Raw genomic sequence first — 25,068 nt, 5'->3', positions numbered from 1 at the left:
ATTATTTGGGGTTATTTTGTTTTAGTAAAGGTAAAGGTTTTCCCCTGATGTTAAGTCCAGTCATGTCTGACTCTGGGGGTTGGTGCTCATCTCCATTTCTAAGCCAAAGAGCCGGTGTTGTCCGTAGGCACCTCCAAGGTCATGTGGCCGGCATGACTGCATGGAGCACCGTTACCTTTCCGCCAGAGCGGTACCTATTGATCTAATCACATTGGCATGTTTTCGAACTGCTAGGTTGGCAGAAGCTGGAGCTAACAGCAGGCGCTCACTCCGCTCCCGGGATTTGAACCTGCAACCTTTCAGTCTGCAAGTTCAGCAGCTCAGTGCTTTAACACACTTTGCCACCAGGGCTATAGCAACAAATAATGCAGACAACCACAACATTTACTCTGTCTTGATCATAAACTGCATTCTGTGTTGATCATAAACAGTTCTTTCTGAGTCTGAAGCAATTTTAAAAGCATTGTTGTTATTTGTTTTTGTGTGCCTTCAAACCTTTTCGAACTTACAGCAACCCTAAGGTGATCCTATAACAGTTTCCTCGGAAAGATGTGTTTAGAGTACATTTGCCTTTGCCTTCCTTTGAGGCTGACTTGCCCAAGGTCACCCAGTAGATTTCCACTAACAAACAGGAATTTGAACCCTTATCACCAGTATGATAATGCTTAAACCACTCATTGGATCTCAAAAACCATAATTACGAAGTTTGAATGAAGTAAGTCATTTGGTCTCTTTGAATGCATCATAGTTTGAACAATATAAAATAATTGAGTGAATGAAACTATTCTTGTTTATATATCTCTGTAAACAACTGCTTTTAAATATTTAAAATTATATTTCTTCTCTAAGAATGAATTTTGAATTCTTCCTTGTTTACAGAATAATAATGGAACTCAAAATCATTGCTTTGCAAACGTGTTTGAAGTTCGTTTGAGATGACTCACAGCCAATTCTATTCTCTGTATTCTTTATTATCTTATTGCCAACTCAATTTTTAACAAATATCAACATTCTTCTTTAGCGATTCATGTGGCCTAAAAGAAGAGCGATTTTGTACAAAGAAGAGCTGTTGGGTATGTCACGTTCTTGGTCTTAATACACTGTACATGTAAAATTGTTATAAAGGTTCAGTTTAAAGAATTTTTTTGTCAGCAATTTTAAGACAGAGTAAACATTAGCAAAATCCAACTCTTGATAAGATGTTAATTGCAGATAATTGTGCCAGGCTGGGAAGAGTATTCTATACAAAAGATATGACCATATCTCGGATTAGAAACCCTATGTTCAAGATTACAAAGGGATTACAAATTCTTCTATTTACTTCCTTGCTTTTTTGTTATCATGTTGTCATACCCACACTTGCTCAAGATATGTCTCTGTAGACATGCCTGCAAACCACTGCAATTAGCCGTCTACTTGTGTGGGGCGTAGGGGCACAGCACCTCTGTGAAAGTGAAAAACACACACACAGAACCCCACCAATTTTTATTTTAGAAACACCTCCCTAAGAACCTTTTGGTCCTCCAGGCCAATACTATGGTTACTTTCCATCAGAAGTTCCCACGAAGTTGCCCTGAAGCAGAAGTTGACCATAGAGTAGTATTGGAAGACCTAGCGATTCCTAGAGAAAACATATTAATCAAATCCACAAAAGCTAAACCTGCAAATGTTGAGAACCAACTGTACTCTGTGTGTAGGGAATAAGTTCTTCCTAAACACAAATGCCAAGACATAAGTCCTAGTCACGCTTCTCTTCACCTCTCTTTACTTCCCTGGTAAAGCTGACTCAGAAACGAGAAAATTTTCAAAAATATACAGGAGCACAGTGAGTATAACCTTATGTCTAGGTAACAGAGCCCTTGCAAGGGAGGCAGAAATTAATGACAGAAATGAGATCAGAGCTTCTCCAGAAAATTAATGTTTATTAATAAAAGGAAAGAGGGGGAGGCAATTCGTAAGACAGGGAAAGAACACTGAAGTGAGTGTAAGCCAAAGAGATTATATGGTGACTGGTGTTGAAAAAATCAAATTAAGATGTAAGAGTTAGACTTTTCCTTGTTTGTGTTCTGTGTCAAACAGAGGGTGGGTAAACAAGAATCTTTAGTGTCAGCGAAAATCCCAAAAGGAGATAGGAAATACTTCCATCAGCCACATTGAGCTTTACTAAGTGGACAACTATGAGTGCAGAAAAAGTGCGGCCAGAGTTGGGAACATATGTTTATTCCAGCAAAAACACTTCTAATTTTATCTCAACCTTGAAAGGTACAGAGATATCAGAATGAGCACCTTCTGAAAGCCCCAGTTCTGGTATGCTGTCTCTAAATTCAGGAATGCTGAGATGGTTGCAGTTGGTATGATTCCACCTTAAGTGCCATGGTTTGGGGAATGTGTGAGCCCAAAGCTTGCTAAAGCTATTGCATTCTAGGCCAATGTGACAGTTCCGGCTATATAGCCGGAAAACACACAACAACCCTGTGATTCCGGCCATGAAAGCCTTCGACAACACAATGTGACAGAAACTGCATTAAAGAATGGAAAAAAGAATATAAGCAAACATGTATTTAAGTTCTGGTCATCAGGGAGTCCCTTCAGTATGATTTGATGGTGACATTCAGAAAAAGGACTCTGGAGAGGAGCTTGAAGTTTCAATGGTTACATGATGGACAATCCTTCAGCTACCTTGGTGATCTCAAACATCAAAGAAAATTAAATGTTAACACCAGCACTTTGAAGTGGGCCTAGAAATGGGAGCCAATGAAGGTCATTGGACAGTGTTGTAAATTGCTTATAGAACCCAGGTTGAGTTGGTGACCTTGCATTTCTGTTTTGTACTATCTTCAGAGGGAGACACGTGTCCGTGCAATTTTTGGTGCAATACTTGAGGAACATTTGGTACTTACGCTACTGTTCAGCTCTTGGGACAAATTTCAGCTCACTCTTTACATTCTGGATCTCTGATAGGTTAACAGCAGGGCCTGGTAGCTTCTTGGCACCTGGGAGAGTCTTCTTCTTTTCTGCTTCTGATGAGGGTGGAAGACTCTACATGAAAAACAGCCCACTTAAAATAACACACTGGATGACCAGGGACATGGGGGTGAGCCTAGACAGCTGACATTATCTAATGCAAGGGCACTGCAGAATAGAAAAACAGCTCCATTAGGTCTTACAGAATACTGACTTAGTCCTCAGCTGCTTGTAGAAACCAAATTAACTTGCCACACAGCAAGTTTCTTTGCTGCCTGCTGCTTATATCAAGTCATTCAAGCTTTAGAGTATCTTAGTTGAAGAAGCGCACACATATGAGAAATATGAGGAAAATGTGCCAGAAATGTTTAATACTTCGTTATGTGGTCATCATTAATGAGTTCAATGAACTGACTATTCTACACTTTATTTTGAGATTGCTGCTCTCTTTCACATTATCGTGAAAATTAGTTTTTACCTTGCTAGTATCTAATTAGATTTAGAACCACCGAATCAACTTGTTGAATGGCAAGTCAATGCTTTTATAAATCCCATTAATTGAATGTGTTTAGGTTTACATTGCCATACTTTGAATTGGACTACTTAGACTTAAGAATAGAACAAATGCTCACATTGAAGTAGACATGCTGACATGAGGTAATTGGCTTACTTGTTATACTTTTAAAGCCTAAAAAAACATTCTGGTGGAAATACTTATCCTACTTGTGGGAAATGAGGCATTATTTACTACCTATTACACAATATTGAGTGCAATAACATTTCCTGGAGGATAAAATTTCACAATATTTTGAAGATTGGCTCCTTCATAGAATTATTGAGTGACATATAAAAAAGCACTGAAAGATCAGTTTGAGCAAGGGTCAACCAATATATAAGGATTTATAGAATACGAAGGTATGCTGATAAGTCTTTGGCTTTGTGTTCTTTTTTTGTTTCTATGGTAACAAATGTTACATCACATGAAAGCCTTATGTGTCTAATATATGTTTTCAAAATTTTTTGTTTGTAGCTTGTGGCAACAATGATCTAGGCATGCGGGGAAACAAAATGGTAGAGTCTAAGGCAATATTCACAGCAAATGAGAGCAGAGGAGTGATAAAATTCTTGTTTCTGCAAGGAAAGTCTATGAAGGATATTCATGGTGATCTGTCACAGACATTGGGGGATCAATGCCCTTCATATTCTACAGTTAAGAACTGGGTTGCCAAATTTAAAACCGGCCACTTCAGCACCAATGATGAGGAATGTCCTGGACAACTGAGAGTCGTTGTTGTTCCGGAGACTGTCGATTCTGTGTACAACCTCATACTGGAGAATCGGCAAATTTCAGCTAAAGAAATAGCAGACATCATGGGGATTTCTTGTGAATGTGTTTGTATCATTATTCATGAACATTTGAACATGAGGAAGCTATCTGCAAAGTGGGTCTCCAAATGTTTAACAACAGATCAGAAAAGCATGTGAGTGAAAACTTCCCAGTCCATTTGTCAGCGTTTCCAGACTGATAAGAACTTCCTGGATCGACTGGTCACTATGGATGAGTCTTGGATTTATTTGTATGACCTTGAAACCAAGGAGCAGTCAAAAGAGTGGAGGCACAGTGGTTCTTCTTGTCCAAAGAAGTTCAGGGTACAAAAATCAGCTGCTACGGTGATGGCATTTGTGTTCTGGGATAAGGAGGGCATGCTGCTAGTAGACTACCTTCAGAATGGTTCCACCATCAATGCAAGATATTACATTGAACTTTTGCACCAATTGAAAGCAGCTCTGAAGGGCAAAAGGCATGGCAAGCTGTCCAAAGGAATCTTGTTCCTGCAAGACACACCTCTGCTCACACTGCACAAGTGACCATGGCAAAACTGGTTGACCACCCACTTTATTCACCAGATCTCCCTCCGACTATCATCTGTTTCAAAACCTGAAGAAACACCTCAAGGGTACCAAATTTCACATCATTTCTGATGCCATGGCTGCTACGGACAACAGGTTTGAAGCCCAACCAAAATCCTTCTTTTTGCAAGGCTTACGGAACTTGGAATATCGATGTAAGAAGTGTGTTGACATCAGTGGAGAGTATGTGGAATAAATAAAAAGTTTCATCTTCCTATCTTGTTTCTTTCTGGGTAAAGCCAAAGACTTATCAGCAGTCCCTTAATGCATAATTCATTATTACAACTAGGATCAAATCCTTTTATTAAAAGCAAAGCAAATTCTCAATATCTTTTTACATTTAACTGAAAATTCCTCTTTTGTAATACAAAGAGTTTATTGCATTAGATCAAGCAAGGAAAGGCTTGGATAAAATCATTCTGCAATATTACATGTAGACAATTCAGTAAAAAAATACTCAGTGAAATATGGTTCTATTTTGTAACTAGGTAAGTGGAACGACGGGATTGTGTGATGGCTGTGCCATGATCTGGAAAGGTTCTACACTAGAAGTTCTTTTTAAAGCAACTACTTAATTCTAAAAGTTCATGAAGCATGGCTGCATATTTCACATTTCCTTTCAGTTAACTTCCATGCATCTGAAATTAGAATTTGCCTTGAAATTTATAGTCAATTTACTGTCTGGTGGTTACTTCACATTAGCAGTTCTCTAGCTGAACAGACTGTGTTCTCTTCTGAAATGTTCACACCTCCTACACAGTTTCCTTACTTCTTGCCCTTCCACTCAGTTTCCATCTATATCTGACAATCTATCTACATTTCAGCACCCTAAAGTCTGCATGTGTACTCCAAGTACTCAGATTACATCATTTGTTTGGCGGTATGTTTCATAAGGCAACCTTTAAAGATTAAACTGTAGGTTTAAGGATTCTTTCTCTACCATTCCCCCACTCTTTGATGTTATTTGAAGGCATACTCTCAGCATATTAGTGCTAACTATGTTCCACGGGTAGTAATATGACACCCCTTCCCTTTTTAAAACATGGGGGAATAGCCTGTCTGCCACCTTTGAAGAACTGGACAGTGTGCACGCACACACTTGAAAGTGTACAGTCTCCAAAGGCCAAGGGGAAAAAAACGCTGAAGAAATTACATATGGTACCAAAGTTATTGCTCTGTGAGGAAGACATTCACTGTTGTGAACCTTCTAGTTCACTGGGATAGATATCCCACATCTGAATTTATAATAACATTGAAAGGTAGAGAGGTTGGCCAAACCGACCTATCTGATTCATCCTTATTTCTCCTCCACTGCTGAGTCTACTACCAGGAGGCAGAAGTCAGTGCACACTTCAAGCATCAGATGTCAGTGGACACTTCAAGCAGGTAGGGATGGTGGAAGAAAGAGATCCTTAATTTTCCAGGCAGAAAAGTAACCATTTCCTGCCTCGTTGACATCAGACAACAAAAGCAGAGCAACTCTGCTACCTTCCACTGAAATTGCTGAATATAAAAGTCCTTAAAAACTGGCCAGACCAAAGAAATACATTTTGTTTTTATTATTACATCATCTGTTTTGCAGTATGTTTCATAAAGCAACCTTTAAAGACTAAACTGTAGGTTTAAATATTCTTTCCCTACCATTCCCCCTAATTTATATTATTATTTATGCTGTATTTTTTCCATTGTGAGCTGCCCCAAGTCCCTTCAGAGAGTGGGGATGGGATATAAATGAAGTTTTATTAATATTGGCTGAACAGGAATTTGAAGCCTGGTCTCCAGAATCACGGTCCAAAGCTCAAACCACTGCACCACACTGGCTCTCAATATAACAAGACAGTGAAGAAAATCTATAACACCCACAAGAGTCAACATTTTAGTATGATTTAATTAAAATATATTAATGTTGTTTAATTGAAATGATGGTTAGGCAGGTGGTGGACATTGTTCAGTTATGATTTTCTCAGATCTTTAAAATGCAAACCACTCATTATCTTAGCTGAGCTTTGCAGCTAATAGGACATGGGAAATCATAAAGGCATAAAAGCATCCATCTGAATGTTACTATTACTCCAGGAAGAGGAGTGAAGTTAGAATGGGTCAGTATGAACTTGCTCCATACTGAAGTTCCCCAAAGCTGCTTCTAGAATATAGTTATCTTAATAAATCTGACGAGGGACCTTCAATGCAATGTGTCTACTTGACTACTAGCATCTCTCACACATTTGAAATGCTGTATCAGTCAGACTCTGGAAAGATTATACCTGCCACCTGAGCAGCAATAAGGGACATATAGTTTTCTAGATGCTGCTGGATTGAAATTTCCATCAGAAGAAATAGTGAGAGCTGGATCATGTGAGCTGCAGTTCAAACACATTTGGAGGGTTACATTTTACTTGTTCCTTATATGGTAATGGAGAAGAGACACAATTCATAATGTGGTTTGTAATACTTACATGCTAAGCTTAAATAGGTTTTCTTAGACCTCAAACATTGTAAGAGAAAGGATTGATTCTATACTGTCAACCACGTCATAGCTGGCAAATGAAATTCCAGCTAGCAGCCAAGGACTTAAACTGAAGGTATTTTGTTCATGTAAATGGATATTGCTCTTACCTCATCAGGTTCAGTGAATTCTTTTCTTTTAGGTGGTTGACCTGCTCCAGGTAAAAGTGCTCCCATTGGGATGTTGATATTAGCCTGGAAATTATCATATTCATATCAATACATCATCAGAATATATTTCTGTAACTGCACTGAAATGGTAGGGATGCATGTGATTTTCATTAACAATAACTATGGGTCTAATCTTTGTAATCATGCCCTATTCATGTGGAAGCCCTGTGTATTTGAATGAGGTTCTGCAAAGAAGCCATTTGAGGAAATCGGACAATATGCTTTTTCCATATTATACAGCATTGCTATCATAAGAGGTGAAAGCTGTTTGTCCTAACATGCTTTCCTTCTATCTAGTATCTTGCAAAGATAGTGGCTTTGTCTTACAGCTAGTTATTGAAAGATAAACACAACTGCAAGTGTTATTATGAGGCATGTAGCTCAGAGGAAAGCTTGTTGTCAGAGGGAAAGATGTGATAATACACAGGTTCCTTAATGTAGAGTTTGACACCTAATTTATACCAAAATTGCTTAAATTGGATCCCTGCATACTCTGTAAATTGCACAGAAACTGTACGGTATTTACTGCTACATATTTATAGATACCCTGACATTTACACCTCCTACAGCAATTTTTTAAAACATTTAGAAGTGATATTGATGGGAGTTTCCTCAACATAGCAAAGTATTATAGCGGATGGATCCATGCATAATAATTTAGACACAGTCTTCCTGAAAAACCCTCTTTCCTAAAGAAAGGATTGTAGAACTGTATTTCCATGTCTCTTAAACTGTATAATTTTTTTTCCGAAGCAAAGGCATTCTAAGCAATGTCTGGCACAATTAACTCCAATTGATTTCAGTAGGAGAGATTTTAGGGTGCATACTTTTCCTAATGAAAATGAGACTCATATCATACAGAGTAAACTAAATGGATAAAAATATTTCAAAAGCTTTGGCTCTTCGTATCAAGTTTTTACAAAATCATCTTTGTATTACAGCAGTCTACACATAAAATACGTTTTCCTCATTTCCCCGCTTTCCTCTCCTGCGTCACTTTGTCTCTCTGGCTATTGTCATTACATGTCCCAAGCAGTGACCAGAACCATTTTCATCCCTGGTGGTACTGCAAAGCCCAGAATGATAGAAGAAAAGTAAAGGTGACAGTCCAGTGGCATGAAACTGGTGCTTCTGGGCCATGTGGACACCATCCAGCCTCCAGACCAGTTCAGACGTGTGCAGTGTGGTTGGCATCAAACCTTAGAGGCCAGCCACATGGACCATAGAGATGCTGATCCAAAGTACCCCACTCCAGATCAGTATCACTATTTGTGGCCTGTGTAGATGCACCCTGAGTATTCCTAACATAACCCTATGGAATTCATGGTTGTCAAGATGGCTTGAAGGAAACACATACAAACCCTGCTTCTTCTCAGTAAGAAAAGCAGTGGAAAAAAATGAACTGATGTTTTTCCCCTAGTCAATAAGAAGAAATATACAATGTATCAATATTTACACATAAGTGATGTCTGTTTCCAAATAATCATGATTTTAGAAAACATAAGAAAATTACTTTTAAAAATACTTCTTGTTAATGTTCCATTATTTGGGTGGACTCCAAAAGGGGGCCCAGACAGTTCATTTTATGGCGACATTGGTGGGGGAAATAGCAGGAACACAGGCAGAAATTGTTTAATTCCCTCCACCCCATAAAATGAAGTATCTTTCTCTCTCATGCCCCCTTGTGGCCTTCACCCAGATAATGGAACAGTATGTAATTCTTGGAGGCCCCGGTGGCACAGCAGATTAAACCGCTAAGCCGCTGAACTTGCTGACCAAAAGGTCGGTGGTTCAGATTTGGGGAGCAGGGCGAGCTCCCACTGTTAGCCTCAGCTTCTATCAACCTAGCAGTTTGAAAACATGCAAATATGAGTAAATCAATAGGTACCGCTCTGGCAGGAAGGTAACACAACTCTATGCAGTCATGCTGGCCACATGACCTTGGAGGTGTCTATGGACAATGCCGTCTCTTCAGTTTAGAAATGGAGATGAGCACCAACCCCCAGAGTTGGACCTGACTAAACTTAAGGTCTTATTTCCTACATTTTGGGAAAGTCTGTCAATTGGTCTTATGTGCTTACTGTGGAAAAATCTAATTAATTATTTTAATACAAATAACTAAATACGTAAAATGCATGATTAACCCTGAATTAAATAGCAACTACCTGCAAGATTGGCTAATAAAAATGTTTAGCATTAAGGCACCAAATTAACTTTGCCTCCAAAGCCAAGGGCTTAATATTTACTAGCACTAATGTAATGTATATATGGTCTCTTACCTGAATGCTCCTAACATTTGAAGCTGGCTGTTTTGACATTTTTAAGGCAGATACTTATCCCTGCAAGTCAACAAAGAAATAATAAAAATAAATTATTATGGGCTACAATGACATTCTGAAAGGAGGGCTTGATTAACTACAATTTAATCCATGGTACTTCTTGACAACTGTGTTATCAGTCCAGATTGTCTTTCGGTTTCAGTTTCAGAGTTACTAAGCTACATCCACAGAATACTGCAAGGGACTGAGACAAACTGAGCCTCCCTAGTGAATTTTTCATGAGCCAAAAAAGTAAGAGAGCTTTTGTAATAGAATAATACCTGAGACATGAAGGCTGCAATGGAACACTCACTTACCTGGAAGTAAACCTCATTAAACTTAATGTGACTTACTTCTGAGAAGACCTGCATAGGATTTCATTGCAGTTGTTCCAACAATGAGCATATATTCATGGAAGTAGTACTGAACAAGAATCGTATAATATTTGCTTCATGCTTCAAACCGGAACGGAAGAACCTTGTAATTGGAACTTGGCTTTTATTGATAAAAAGGTGATTTGCCTTACAGGCAGTCTCCAAGTTATGAACGAGATAGGTTCTGTATGTTTGTTCTTAACCCAGCCATATTATAAGCTTTGGATAGCACAGGGAAGAGTTGTCCGTGGTGTCCGTTTTGCTGTTTGTGCCCCTGTTCAGAAGATTTCATCTTGCTTTCTATCTCTGTGATAATTGGATTCTGAAAAAAATTGGCTTGTTGTGGAAAAAAGGCTTGGAGATAAAACTTCAATTAAGACACTTTCCCCCCATTATTACTCTTTCAAAAGTGAATTTCCATTCCTAGAAGTAGATTTTGCTCACTTACTGTTGTCTCATCCCCATTCTTAACTATGAGTTGTTTGTAAGTCAGATGTTTGTAACTTGGGGACTGTCTGTATTGCAAACCATTAGAAATGTCAATTAATTTCAAACTCTGGAGTATTCTTCTCAAGAGTCAAAGAAAACTGCAGTTTGAAAGAGATAAACTATTCAAAAGTCTGATATAATGGATTTGTGGAGGAAGATTACTTAAAATCTCAACCAGAAAATCCACACCATGAACACACTTTCCCACTCTGTCTTGTCTCATTAAACATGGCACTATATATGGGTGTTCTTTTCAGCACTATTTCTGCTGTTAATATTGTGATCTTAACATTTAGAATTAAACTGAATTCACACAAATAATCAGAAATGAAACCCTCTCACAAAAGAAACATGCAATACAAGATTGTGGGATTGCTTTTAACGGAGGCAACCTTTCTTTCGTGCCAGTTTCTGCTGACCTTATTATTACTAGAGAAATCAGAACAGAATGCTGATGAGTAAAACTAGACAACCTTCTTGGGCTTCATTCTCTACTCTGTGTTTAGAACTACTGATTATCAGATGTTTAGGCATCAAAATATAAAGGCCTTTCAATTTCATGTCTGGTCACGTGAGCAGAAGGTTAAGCTGGCACAATAGATGATACTTTCCTGTCTTCCTTTTGCACTGTGAGTACATCTATATATGAAAATTCTGCAGAAGCATCCATATATATCAGGATGGGTCGGTGTTGCCTTCTCACACTCACATGAAACAATGAGTTTGCAGGAAGAAGCTGTGTTTGTGTTGCGCCAGATCTTGCCTTAGGCTACTAAGGGCTTGTCTACATGTGCTGTTTAGCCCATGTTGAGTGAGAGGTCACTCCTGGATGTCTACATGGTGTCCAGGGTTTTCTGGTTCTTAGTGCAGGGGAAGCTAGGTTAAACCCCTCCTTTTCCTGGTCATGTGAGAATCTCTATTGATGTCAGCATGGAGCATCCATGACGAGTATTGAGCAGTGACAATGATAACAAGAAAAGTAAGGTTTCAGCCTGGCTGGATTGTACAATGCTTTTGACACAAAATAAAGCCTGGCTGGATCATGTAGACTTCACGCCACCACCACTCCGGGCTGGGTACAGAGTGTGTAGTAGACACTTCTGAAGCCAATCCTAAGCATTTCTGCTCTGAAGCATTTCTGTCCCAGATTGGTTCCAAAATAACTGGTGTTGTAGGTACACCCGAAGTCCATGAAAGAGATGGACATTGAATAACTTCATCTCTTCCTTAGTCTTTTGCACTATTTAATTGCCACCTTCCTCAATCCACTATCCTTCTGGCTGGTGGTGATGGCAGCTATAATAAAACACATCTGGAGAGCACTTTGTCAGAAAAGGATAATTCAGGTTGTATCTACACTGCATATAATCCCATTTCTGAATCGAGATTATCTGCTTTAAACTGGATTATATGAGTCTACAGTGCCATACAAGCCTGTTCAAAGCAGATACTCTGGATTCAGAAATTGGATTATATGGCAGTGTAGATGGGGGTCACAGAGGGTCTGGCAAAAACAACATTACTTTCTTTATGTAACTCTCTGAAATGCTTGCTTGCTTGCTTGCTTATTGCCACTTTTGTCCCAGTTCAGGACCCAAGAGGGCTACAGCAGCAATAAGTTAGACCTTCCTCTGCAAACCATACATGCTAAAAGCAATTGAACAATCTGCAGCAAATTTTCTAACCCTTCTGTAATACTATACTAATAGTCATGGGAAAAAAAATAGACGTGGGGGAAGGAAAATAAAACTCAGTCAATTGTAGCCTTCAAAACTTTATTAAGCATTCAATGAATTGATATTAACAACACAAAATGTTAAAATACGCTTTCTAAGAAAGAAGCTGCAAAGGCTGACACAGCCTTCAGGCATACAAATACTTCTCTCATACCTTACCTTTTATGACCTGTGCCTACCATGGAAGGCAATGCCACTACTCTTTCGGTTTGGAGCTATTTTAGCAGGGGTTTTACTTTGTATGTAAATAACCCTTCGATTCCTGAGCAGGGCTGAGAAGTAGTAAGATATCAAAACAAGAGAGGCAAAATTGAAGAAATGTCTTCTTTGCTTTTAAAAAATAAATAAATCCTGAGAGGGGTGATGAAGCAGGTGCAGCTGTTTAGCACTGTCATTTCTTTTTCAATTTGTTTTAAATAACTTGTTAGTGATGAAGCATTTCCACAATTTCTATCTTTCATAATGCTATCCTAACAGCGGTCAAGAAGGAACTAGTAACTCAATCCTTTTCTCCTTGCTGCATGTAAAAAGCTATCATGAGTACTACAAACAGAAAGCTTTACTGTCTTCCTTATTAAAGACCTAGATAGAAATGATACCATTAGGAGTCTAGCCATCGCTGAAAGCTGGAGAAGAAAACTCCATGTTGAAGCTTTACTGTTTGCAGTGCATTTTAGGTTCCCTGCAACTGCAGAGTTAACTACTTGCATTGTAGCAATAAGGAAATATTCTTGATTTTACAAAGTGGCTGTAAGAGCTTTGCCTTAATTTTGCCTTTGAATAAACTATTTCAAGAAAACACCAAGAAAAAACATATCATACTTTTCATTCTGTTTTTAAACCAACTGCACAATGCAGGAATCATATACTGGACATTGTTAAGATAATGCTATGTCTCAGAACCATATTCTCATGTTCAAATCTCTCCTTAAAAATTATTGATAACTATAAAGCACTTGTTACAACATCCTACATTAAGCATTATTGATCTGTCATGGAGAGGTGAAAACTCAGGGAAATGGAGTTCATTCATTGACCTTCTGGTTGATTCCCAAGCCAACCATTTAAATACAGCCTTGCCAACACAAATCTTAGTTTCTGCTATGTACCTGTTTGTTTTTATAATAAAAGTTCCCAGCGTCAGGAGGGTGACAAGTTTTGATGCTGAGTGAGACGCCTTCTTCGGTCAGCTGAGCTCTTCTTCCCTGTGGCCAGAACAGACGAAGTCCTTTATGCCTGTGTGTACTACCGACAGAGTGTCCTTCCAGCACTGGAGTAGAGCTAGGTTTAGACGCCAAGTGTAAAAGAGAATTCCTTTCATAGCTTACAGTTGTTCTTCCTAAATATAGAGTCAGATTCATCCTGTAACTTCATTCCCTCCCAGTTAAAATCAGGGCTCGAGTGTCAAGCAGTAACGGGCTGGCGAACTCACCTTCAGGTGATATTTTGCAGTCACATTGCCAGCAGGAAGCTGCTGGGACCTTTGAAATTTAAGATAGTTTTTTAACTTTTGCTACTTTCTTCGTGTTGTTAGACAAAATATCTCAAAATCCAGGCTTGCTTGCCACTGCTTTGAAGACTTTTTAATACCAACTAATTTCCTCATGGGTTTTAAAATTCATTATTGTAAAGGACAAAATCTGTTGGGTAGTTTTTTTGGAAGGGCAGGATGATGCAGTTCTTAATCGGCTCACTCCAAGATGTACTGGTTCAACAACAGACTGCATACAATTACAAATACAGGGTGTCCCCAAAGTTGCCATACATAAGGAAAGTGGGAAGCTGTAGCTAAAGGTACCTTTATTTACATTTTGCAAAATATTTACAAAATTGGCCACTTCTGTCTACATTCACACAATACAGTATAAAATATAATATAAAATGTAATATGAGTTTTTAGCAATCTACAAAACACCCCATAGATTGTTAATTGTCAATAGTTTAACTTCAGTATTGAAATACTTTGAATTGGGTCTTTTAAAATGATGAAATTGGCCATGAATGGATGTTGTCCTCTTTGCCTATACAGTGGAACCTCTACTTAAGAGCATCCCAAATTAAGAGCATTTTGAGTTAAGAGCTGATGCTCAGATCAGAGCAGTGTTTTGCATTAAGAGCGAGCACCAGAGGGAGCACTAGCGGGGGAGTACAGGGCTTCAGGGGAGCAGCCTCCATGCCTCGTGTTCTTGTCTGCTTTGGGAGATTGCTGTCTGCTTTGCTCTTGTTTGCTCTGAGGAATTTTGGGTTAGTTGATTTTGTATGGTTTTTATTCCTGGTATGTTTGGCTTCGTGATGAGAGGGAGGGAGAGAGAGCAAGAGAGGAGGGAGGCAGGCTAGAATGAACACAGTATGAAGAAAAGGATGCTTCTGCCTCTTCACTTTGTGCTTTTTACTTCTTTGCCACAACTTTGTGCTTCTACCATTTTAAAGTTGATCTTTCTTTCTTTCTTGTTCTAAGTGAATGTGCATTTATACATTATTTGTTATTTATAAGATACATTTTCTTATTTAAAAACAAGTAACAGAAAAATGGGGAACGCATTTCAATGGGAAGATTTACTTTGAGATAAGTGTGTTTTGAGTTAAGAGCTCAGTTACAGAACGAATTAAACTCTTAAGTCAGCATATCACTGTACTAGATTATTGTTGTTATTGCTGTTGTGTGCCTTTCAATGACTTAGTATACCTCGCGGCAAACTTATCATAATGTTTTCTTGGCAAGATTTGTTCAGAGTGGGTTGCCATTGCCTTCTTTGTGGACTGAGAAACATTTGACATGCACTAAGTCAGCCAGTGAGTTTCCATGGCCAAATCAGAATTCTGATTTAAATCTAATTGCTAATTTCAATAGAAGATACATTGAATACATTGCTAAATGGCAAAACACGTAATGTTTATTGATTCAACAGGCTTGCGGTAGCTGGGAGGAGCAATTAGATTTAGGCTAAGAATGATCCACTAATAATAAACTATATAAGCATCATGGAAGTACACTGAGAACATGTGTATAAGTGGGTATAAACTGTGAAAATCCATTACTGGGAGATAAATAACAAGAGGGATATCAATTTCTGTAATGTTGGTGCCTATGCTAATGAAATATGCTGCAGGTTATTCTGACCTAACCATTCAAGGGAAATCTTGGTCTAAGGGCTTCATCAGACTTGTGTTTTAAAGCAGGCAAATATGGTATTTCTTTTTCAGAACATTCCAGTTATAATAAATGATACACCTTTTAAACAATGGAAAAAGATTTAACCAAATACATATAGCAAGGCAAGAGGCCTAGATTAAAACTAAGATTTTGCAGGATGAAAAGCAAAGGAGAGGATTGGGGTTACCAGACTTAAAATAGTGCTTTGAAGCATGCATACAAACTGGATGAAAAACTGGCTAACCTTAAGAAATGAGACTGTAAAAATTTGAATGTCACGATTTACGTTTTGGATGGTATACTTATATATGGTATCAAGAAGCAAAAGTACATACTGATTTTAATCACTACTTTAAGATGAGTCATACAAAGGATTTGGAACAAGTACAAAATTAAATTATGTCAAAAAAAACCCATTATCAATTTCAGAACTGACAAAGGAGTGTATGATTAAATGGGCACAAACTGTTGGGCACAACATAGAACTAGATAAATGGGAGAAATGTGGACTATTGGCTTAAAGAAAATTTGGTGCTACGATCTTATATAAAATGTTTATAAAATGATGAACAGGTGGTAGCTGACACCAGCAAAACTAGCTAAAATGTATAAGGGAAGAAACAAGGGCTGGAAATGTACAGAACAGGAAGGAACTTTTTTCCACATGTGATGGTTCTGTAAAAAAAAGCAAGAGAATTCTGCGGCAAAGTACAAAAAACACTGCAATTTTTTTTTCAAAGATACAATTAGAGATCAAATTATTTTTATTGGGAATGTCAAATAAACAAACAAACTCATTAAACTACAAAATACTGCACTACATGATAAGAGCAGCAAAAATATTATACGCACAGTTTTGGAAGAAGGCAGACTTCCCAACAGTAGAAGAATGAATGGTTAAAGTCTTTAAAAAGCAGAAATGAACAAATTAGCAATAATGAACAAAGAAAAAACATTTTTAAAAACTTTATCAAGGACTGTGAACCATTTCTAAACTTTGTAAAAAAAAAGAAGAAGAAAGAAAGAAAGAAGGAAAAGTGTTTATAGAAGGCTTTATCATTTAACCTGTTAGAATCTGTGTAGGGAATTTATACATAATAAATATCAGGCCAGAATGAAGAATAGTAAAACAATGCAACAGGAAGGAAGAATGGAATTATTTATGAATGTCTTCAACCCAAGGGATAAGGAAGTCACCAAAATGGGAGGGGTGGGAGGAGGGAAGGGTATAACCAAATATGAATACTGTACAGATGTTAGGAAGTATTGCATTGGTTCATGCATGTATACATGTATACATTTGTTTAATTTTTCATGAATATGCAAATTAAAAAACCCCATTAATCTGAAAGCGGGCACCCCCACTTTCCTGGTGTTCTCTGCCTCCTGTAGAATTCTGGGAAATGTAGTTTAGGATGGGGCCTTTGCAATTTTCAGCTGGAGAGGTCCTCGCCTTCCCAAACTATATTTCCCATTGTTCCTCAGGAGGTAGAAAACGCTAAGAAAGCAGAGGTGCCTAATTTACAATGCTAGTCTGATAAAGCCCTTAGTTTCTGTCATTGACTGAAAAAGTCAATAGATCCTGTCTCAATAGTTGTTTGTGATAACCATGTTTACTCTAGAAAACAAACAAAGCAGCCTAGCTTGATTAATCTCTATACCAAAGGATTTTTTTTTCTTGTCAACCTTTTCAAAAGCTTTTATGTCACTGATAAATTATCATACTCCCATCATCATATTAATAATTTAACAATGCATATTGTTAAACCAGGGGATTTGAAATTATAGAAGTCAAGGGGGGAATAGAAGTAATTTGGGGGCATTTTCAGCAACATGCGGGGACTTGAGAGAAGTCTCCCACAAGGATGGTAAAAACATGAAAAACATCTGGGCGTCCTCTGGGCAATATCCTTGCAAACTGCCAATTCTCTCACACCAGAAGCGACTTGCAGTTTCTCAAGTCGCTCCTGACACACAAAAAGCAACAAAACTGCATCCTGTTTGCATTTTTAAACCTCTGCAAGGCCCTGCAAGTTATAGTTTGTTAACTTTGTCTTAAGCATTCTAATCTCAGTCAAATTATGTTAATGTGTTAATCATGGGTTTCTGTTGAAATGGCAGACAAAGGCTTTGAGGCAATGAAACAAAGAGAGTTCTGAGTGCTGCAGAAAAAGGAAGGTTTATTCTCAGTTGGCCAAGAGAGAATACATAAGAAGGACCCTTCCTGTAGTCAGGAAAACAAGGGTAACGAACAAAGAAGCACTCATTTTTATACCCTTTATAATGATATGCATGCGTCATATTGGGCATTATCCATCATCCATTAGTGTCAAAATTTTGGGAGGTATGGGCATGCTAAGCCACTAAGCATTTATCCATTAGATAAAATTGTGGGGGGGAAATAAAAAATACTGTAAACCCATGGACTAAAATAGAAACGTTGGAGTATAAAATATCTCTACTCTGTCCAATATGGAATTTACAATTGTTTTAATGTTATTTATTCAGTTACTGAAATAGTTCAGTGTGTGCACATATCTTGTCATATGACACACCTGTCAATTTTCAAATCCACATTCTAGTAATATACTCGGAACTAAGTTGATTAAAAAACCTGAGACTGACTTTTTCGCAAGTATGGTTGGCCTTATGTTGGCATTCTATATTCACAGATTCTGTATCCACGGATTCAAGTCTCCAGATCCTGAAAATATGACTTTTAAAAAGTTCAAAATAGAAACCTTTATTTTACCATGTTATATAAACAACAGTTTGGGTCAGACCAAACCTGGAATATTGTGTCCAGTTCAGGACACCACAATTGAAGGGAGATGTTGTCAAGCTGGAATGTGTCTAGAAGAGGGTGACTAAAATAATCAGGGGCCTACAGAACAAGCCCTATGAGGAGCGGCTTAAAGAGCTGGGCATGTTTAGCCTGCAAAAGAGAAGGCTGAGAGGAGACATGATAGCCATGTATAAATATGCGAGGGGAAGTCATAGGGAGGAGGGAGCAAGCTTGTTTTCTGCTGCCCTGCAGACTAGGACGCTGAACAACGGCTTCAAACTACAGGTTCCAGCTGAACATCAGGAAGAACTTCCTCACTGTGAGAGCTGTTTGGCAGTGGAACTTTCTGCCCCGGACTGTGGTGGAGGCTCCTTCTTTGGAGGCAACCCAATAGTTTGGATCCTTAAAGGCTACGATGAAAGGTGGGGTGGCATCTCCAATGAACAACCAGGTGCTGTAGGTTATATTTCAGAAGAAGAAAATGAAAAAACCGCCTCCTTAAGAAAATCCTGCAAGAGTGAACAAGAGTCGCCTTTAAAACATGACTACAATTCCCAGCTTCGCTTTAGATCTTCCGGCTCACGAATAAGGTCATGCCAGCCAGAATAGATGTTTACGTCACAATGCTATTCCTTCTAATCCAATTGAATTGCCAGCATGAGACAGCGAGGAAAGAGGACGTGGCCTTATTGGCTCCTCTTCTTTTGATTGACATGCTCATATTACGCCGAAGAGAACAGGCTCACAAAAAGCGGCCAACACTTCCGGCATCATCATCACCCAATTCAAAGTTTACATTTATAAACTAAAAGATGAAAAGGGGAAAAAACCATGAAACATGTTTTCAAAATATTAATGTCGCTTCTTTCAACACACTGCCTTAAAAGAAAGTCCGCTCGGCTGCATTTCAAGAACTCAAGTGCAAACGGGAACCCGAAGACGTGATGACAGCACGCATGGGCGACCACATTGTTTTGGTGCTACACCCGGAAGTCGCCCCCGCGGGAAACACGGCCGGCGAGGTAGAGTTCCGCGCAGCTTTTGGTTCCGCGGCTGCACCGTGAAATTCTGGCCTCGGAGATGATTCCCATGCCGGTGGTGGTCTGCGTGCTGGGCGGGTGGTGCGCTCTTTACTTGGCCGACACGGCGCTGAAGGTGAGCCGGGCCTCGGCGGGAGGGAAGAGCCCCTGGAGGAGGAGGCGGCTTCCTCTCCCAAGCCAGGGGGTTGTAATGATGCGAGGGGCCTGAAGCTGAAGGGAAGGGAGGACACGGGGGCGCGTCTGCACGGTGCCTTCCTCTTTTCCTGCTGCCTTCTCCCTTGCCCAGCATTACTGTCTTTTCCAGAGTCATGTCTTCTCACGATGTGGCCAAAGAACAATATTCCCAGTGTAGTCGCTTTGGCTTCTAAAGACAATCCAGGCTTGGTTGCTGCGAGTTTTCCGGGCTGTTTGGCCATATTCCAGAAGCATTCTCTCCTGACGTTTCACCCACATCTATGGCAGGCATCGTCAGAGGATGTGAGGTCTGCTGGAAATTAGGCAAGTGGAGTTTATATACCTGTGTAAAGTCCAGGGTAGGAGAAAAAAACTCTTATCTGAGGCGAGTGTGAATGTTGCAATTGATCACCTTGATTAGCATTGCAAGGCTATTGCAGCTTCAAAGCCTGGCTGCTTCCTACCAGGGGGAATCCTTTGTTGGGAGGTGATTAGCTGGCCCTGATTGTTTCTTGTCTGGAATTCCCCTGTCTTCTGAGTGTTGCTCATTATTTAAAGTCCTGATTTTAGAGCTTTTAATACTGGTAATCAGATTTTGTTCATTTTAATAGTTTCCCCCTTTCTGTTGAAATTGTCCACATGCTTGTGGATTTCAATGGCCTCTCTGTGTAGCCTGACCTGGTGGTTGTTGGAGTGGTCCAGCATGTCAGTGTTCTCCAATAATATGCAGTGTCCAGTTTGGTTCATCAAGTGCTCTGCTATGGCTGACTTCTCTGGTTGAATTAGTCTGCAGTGATTTTCGTGTTCCTTGATTCGTGTTTGGGCGCTGCATTTGGTGATTCCTATGTAGACTTGTCCACAGCTGCAACTCTAAAATCAGGACAGTAAATCAAGAACAACACTCAAAAACAGGAATTCCATCCAAGAAACAATCAAGGTCAGTTAATCACTTCCCAACAAAGGATCCCCCAGACAGGAAGCAGCCAAGCTTTTAAACTGCAAGTCTATTCAGTGCTAATCAAGGTGATCAATTGCAAGATTCACACTTGCCTCCAATAGACAAGAGTTTTTTCTCCCACCCTGGACTTTCCACAGATATATAAACCCCACTTGCCTAGTTTCCAACAAATCTCACAACCTCTGAGGATGCCTGCCATAGATGTGAGTGAAACATCAGGAGAGAATGCTTCTGGAACATGGTCATACAGCCCGGAAAACTCACAGCAACCCAGTGATGCCAGCCATGAAAGCCTTCGGCAACAAATTCAGGCTTGGTTTAGTTGTCCTGGAGTTACCCTGGACCGTGCTCTGGCTTACAAGAAGCCTATCAAGCAAAAAGTGGCTGCTAGAAATAATGTCATACAAAAGCTAACTGGCACAACCTGGAGATCACAACCAGACACAGTGAAGACATCTGCCCTTGTGCTTTGCCACTCTGCTGCTCAATACACATGCCCAATGTGGAATATATCTCACCATGTTGAAACAGTTCATGTGGTTCTTAATGATACATGTCGCATTATCACAGGATGTCTACGCCCAACACTGCTGGAGAAATTATACTGTTTAGGCCAGGCATAGGCACACTTCGGCCCTCCAGGTGTTTTGGAACTCCAACTCCCACAATTCCTAACAGTTTGTGGGAGTTGGAGTCCAAAACACCTGGAGGGTCGAAGCTTGCCTATGCCTGGTTTAGCTGGTATTGCACCATCTGATATCCGTGGGGAAGTAGCAGCCAGTAATGAAAGGACCAAGGAATTGACATCTCTGGCCCATCCTTTGTTCGCATATCAGCCAGCATGCCAATGACTTAAATTAAGAAACAGTTTCCCAAGATCTACAGAGATGGTCACAGAAACACCTCAGCAAGTGAGAGTCCAAAAGTGGCAGGCTAAAATCCCAGAATCAATTGCTGATACCAGATGAGAAACTTCCTCCTGTGCACACGGAAGATTGGGTGACTTGGAAGGCGCTGAACAGACTGATCTAGTACCACGAGATACAGAACCAAGCTTAAATGGGGCTACAAAGTGGAGTTCACAACATGCAAGTGTGGAGAAGAGCAAACCACAGCCACTTACTACAATACAGTCTGAGCCCTTCCACATACACAATGGAGGACCTTCTTGCAGCAACACCTGAGGCACTCAAAGTGGCCAGCTTCTGCTCCAAGGAAATTTAGTATAATGCCGAGTTTTTAACTTTGTGGTTTTTTATACACTATAACTATATTCTCAGTTCGCATCTGACATGATAAATAAATAAAAATAAATCAGCCCACAGTACTATCCGTAGATCTCTTCTGCAGCAATACATCTCAAATGAGTTGATTTGCTTCCTAATCAGCTCCCCCTCCCCCCGGATCCAGCTTTCATAAGGAAATGGGAAATACACAAGAGCATGCACAATCTTAACTATACAGTAATATCTGTATGCCATGGATATAATTAAAATAAAAATTCAGAACCATCCATCAGATAATTTGGATTTTCTAGTAATATTTCTATCTTCAAATCAGTTCAGAGAAGACACTAATTGTCACATGCTGAAAAATTCATCCAAGGTTAACTCCAGGAAAATCTGACGCACAGTTCATCATCAAACTATTTCAGCCACTTCTAGGAGTGAATATCAGTGAACAGAATATTTTACTTTGTGATGAAGAACAGCTGCATTTTTTGTTTTGACAAATAAAAGAGATGCTGCTACACCCAGCAATTGATTGATTTTAAAATGCTGAAGGAAAAATGGTGAGGCAGCTGTCCTCGTTTTCTCAACTTTCCCTCCCTTTTGGTTAATGTTCAGCCTCTACAAAGCATTTGTATCTCATAGTGCACACATTTCACTCTCTCAGCCTCAGAGGAATAGCAGGCCCCCATGTCAAATCTTTCCAAGAGAACCCAGTGATAGGTTGAAAATGATTTTAAGGCACACAACAGCAAGAACTGCCCATGATTATCTCCTCAGTCGGAAGTGGAGATATATTTTCAACCTACTGAATGTTCTGAGGTTAAGCTCTTTATTGGAGGCATTTATATCCAAAAATCTAAACAGTATTGGTGTTTCTCAGGAAGGTATTTTTTTAATTGTAGCAGCTAACTGAGCAGCCAAGGGATTGCATGCTTAAACAGGGATTCAAATTCTGGTCTCTTGTGTCTTAGTGAAATGCTCAAACTACTATGCTGTATTAATTCAACCATGGGCAGAGTGGTTCTTCTAATTGGAACTAAGAAGTTTTTCAGGGAGCCGACTCAAATGTACTGATTAATGGCTATCTGCCCTGAGAGGTTCTATCCTTCACAGCCAGTCATTTCTTTCCAAGGAAATTCCATACTTAAACTGCAATTTCCAAGTGCCAGCTTATACATACACATTCAAGTACCCTTTTGACAGGAGACATTGTGCAGACCTCATAAAGTAGCAGTCTGCCAAGATTGCAGCACTTTATGTGTTTGGTCCTTCTCCCCAAGGAGAAAATATTCTAGATAGGTCGGATTTGGTGGTGTCTAAAGTTTGGTTGGCTTTAAAGACATGATTTAAGATAAATTTGTGAAAGATAAGGCTTGCAATAATTTCTAGTCAGGTGGTTTTATAATATTAACATATAGAGGTGGGGGAGTGAAGGGGCAATATCATTTACTAGGGAACTTGTATGGGAGGGTGCTTGAGGAATTCCTAGAGATATCAGGTTGGCCCTTGAGTAAACAGAATACCAGACTATAGAGCCTTTGAAACTAATCTAGCATGGCTGTTTTTATATCGGCAGGCTTTTGATCTCTGTTACTGCTATTTTTAAATTGTTTTAGATTTTAGCCTGTTCTTGTAAGCTGCCCCGAGCCCTAGGGGCGTGGCGGCATATAAGTCTGAATAATAAATAAATAAATAAATAAACATCTCGAAACGCAAAAAGAACAGCAAGACAAACTAAACATACCAACAAAAAAGAAGTGAAGAGTTATCAAGAGACATATTTGTGTGGTCATCATCCTAACCTGAAATCTCCTAAAATCCCTTCTCTGTTTTACTCTATTTTGCTTTCTCTTCTAGTCATCTTCCTCCCTGAGGGCGTCTTATGAGGATTGGCTCACATACTATGGTCTAACTGTGTCTCCATTCCACATGCGATGGCAGACAGCTCTTTTCAACCGGCTCTTCTACAGCTGGGGAAGATGGAAGCCCCGATTGCTTTACCTATGGTATTGTTTCAGAATTATACTTCCTGCATGTGTGGGACAATTCGTGGAAATTCTTCTATATCTTTCAGAGTCAGAGTGCTTACATATTCTGTTGCTAAATAGAGTACTCTTTTGTTTTAATCTTGAATAGCCCTTTCTTTGGCGTAAATTACAATGAAAGCGTGTTCCTGGTATGGAAGACTTGGGTGATAAAGGAACTCCCCTGGTAAATCGTGAATGGGCTGGCTGAGTTTCCCAAATTGATTGCAGAGCTGGCATTGACCTATGATATTGGAAACAGTACAGGTTGAGTGTCCCTTGTCTGGAATTTCAGAATCACAAATACTCCCAAATCTGAAATTGTCCACATGGATGGCTGAGATGGAGACACCTTTGTTTTCTGAACGTCTAGTGTACACAAACATTTGTTTGTTGCACAACATTATTAAAATATAGTGTATAAAATTATCTTCAGGCTATGTGTATATGAAACATGAATGAGACATGGATCCCATCTTCAAGATACCTCATCTATATATATAAAAGACTGATGGCATCACGGCAGCGGACAAAACAACAAAAGTAAACACCCCACAACCTCGAAAATTGACAGCACAACCCCTCATCCATGCCTCTAGGTTAATACAACAAAAAGAAAAGAAAAATAAAGTCCTAATTAGAGGGAGAGGAATAATTGTTTTTATCCAATTGTTGCCAGTTAGAAGGCTAAGCTCTGCTCACTTGGTCTCCTAGCAACCCACTCAGCCCAGGGGACCCTTTACCTTAACTACCACCAATTCCTCAATACTTTATTTCCCATACCACTATACTTTGCCACAGCAACACGTGGCCGGGCACAGCTAGTAAAATTATAAAATTGTTATGTAAATTTACATTAATATTTTATATGCTCATGTACTGTTAGATTTTATGTGTGTTGCACTTTTGAGTGCTTTTGTGAGCTGCCCTGAGTCCCTTTGGGGAGATGGTGGTGGGATATAAATAAAAATGATGATGATGATGATGATGATGATGATTATTATTATGTATTAACGGGTATAATACTTCTGGTATCAAGTATTTTGGATAAGAGATACTCAACCTGTATTATACCATTGTTATTTGTTTCAGGTTTAACATGGGAATGATTTTTGGCATAGCTGCTATGTTTGGTTCTGTTATTCTCCTGGGGAAGACACTGCTGCAGACTCTCTCGCAGATGCTATCTGAATCTCCTACAGGCCAGAATGATCAGATGCTGCAGGTTGTGGT

The 25,068-nt window shown here is 39.3% G+C and overlaps 2 protein-coding genes across 4 annotated transcripts in view; one reads left to right on the top strand and one right to left on the bottom strand.

Annotated features, from left to right (window-relative positions):
* The window catches only part of smpx (small muscle protein X-linked), a 37,248-nt gene extending 23,474 nt beyond the window's left edge, over window positions 1-13,774 (bottom strand). The window contains exons 1-4 of one of the 2 annotated variants that reach the window (XM_008107315.3): window positions 13,578-13,774; window positions 9,831-9,890; window positions 7,492-7,575; window positions 2,901-3,039 (exon numbers count right to left, since the gene is read on the bottom strand). In XM_008107315.3, the coding sequence (XP_008105522.1) occupies window positions 2,902-3,039; window positions 7,492-7,575; window positions 9,831-9,869 (261 nt within the window). In that variant the 5' untranslated portion in view covers window positions 9,870-9,890; window positions 13,578-13,774 and the 3' untranslated portion in view covers window position 2,901. The remainder of the gene's footprint in view (window positions 1-2,900; window positions 3,040-7,491; window positions 7,576-9,830; window positions 9,891-13,577) is intronic. The other variant, XM_003218834.4, reaches the window with a different exon arrangement.
* A 5,447-nt stretch (window positions 13,775-19,221) lies between these two features.
* Window positions 19,222-25,068, top strand: part of mbtps2 (membrane bound transcription factor peptidase, site 2) — a 36,665-nt gene continuing 30,818 nt past the window's right edge. The window contains exons 1-3 of one of the 2 annotated variants that reach the window (XM_003218837.4): window positions 19,222-19,562; window positions 23,669-23,817; window positions 24,928-25,066. In XM_003218837.4, the coding sequence (XP_003218885.1) occupies window positions 19,488-19,562; window positions 23,669-23,817; window positions 24,928-25,066 (363 nt within the window). In that variant the 5' untranslated portion in view covers window positions 19,222-19,487. Of the gene's footprint in view, window positions 19,563-22,352; window positions 22,372-23,668; window positions 23,818-24,927; window positions 25,067-25,068 lie in introns of those variants that run through there. The other variant, XM_062977224.1, reaches the window with a different exon arrangement.

Source organism: Anolis carolinensis, chromosome 3 (genome assembly GCF_035594765.1).
Source record: "Anolis carolinensis isolate JA03-04 chromosome 3, rAnoCar3.1.pri, whole genome shotgun sequence".
NCBI lineage: Eukaryota > Metazoa > Chordata > Lepidosauria > Squamata > Dactyloidae > Anolis > Anolis carolinensis.
The sequence above is the reverse complement of the archived record's forward strand: the minus strand, read 5'-3'. Positions and strand labels throughout refer to the sequence as shown.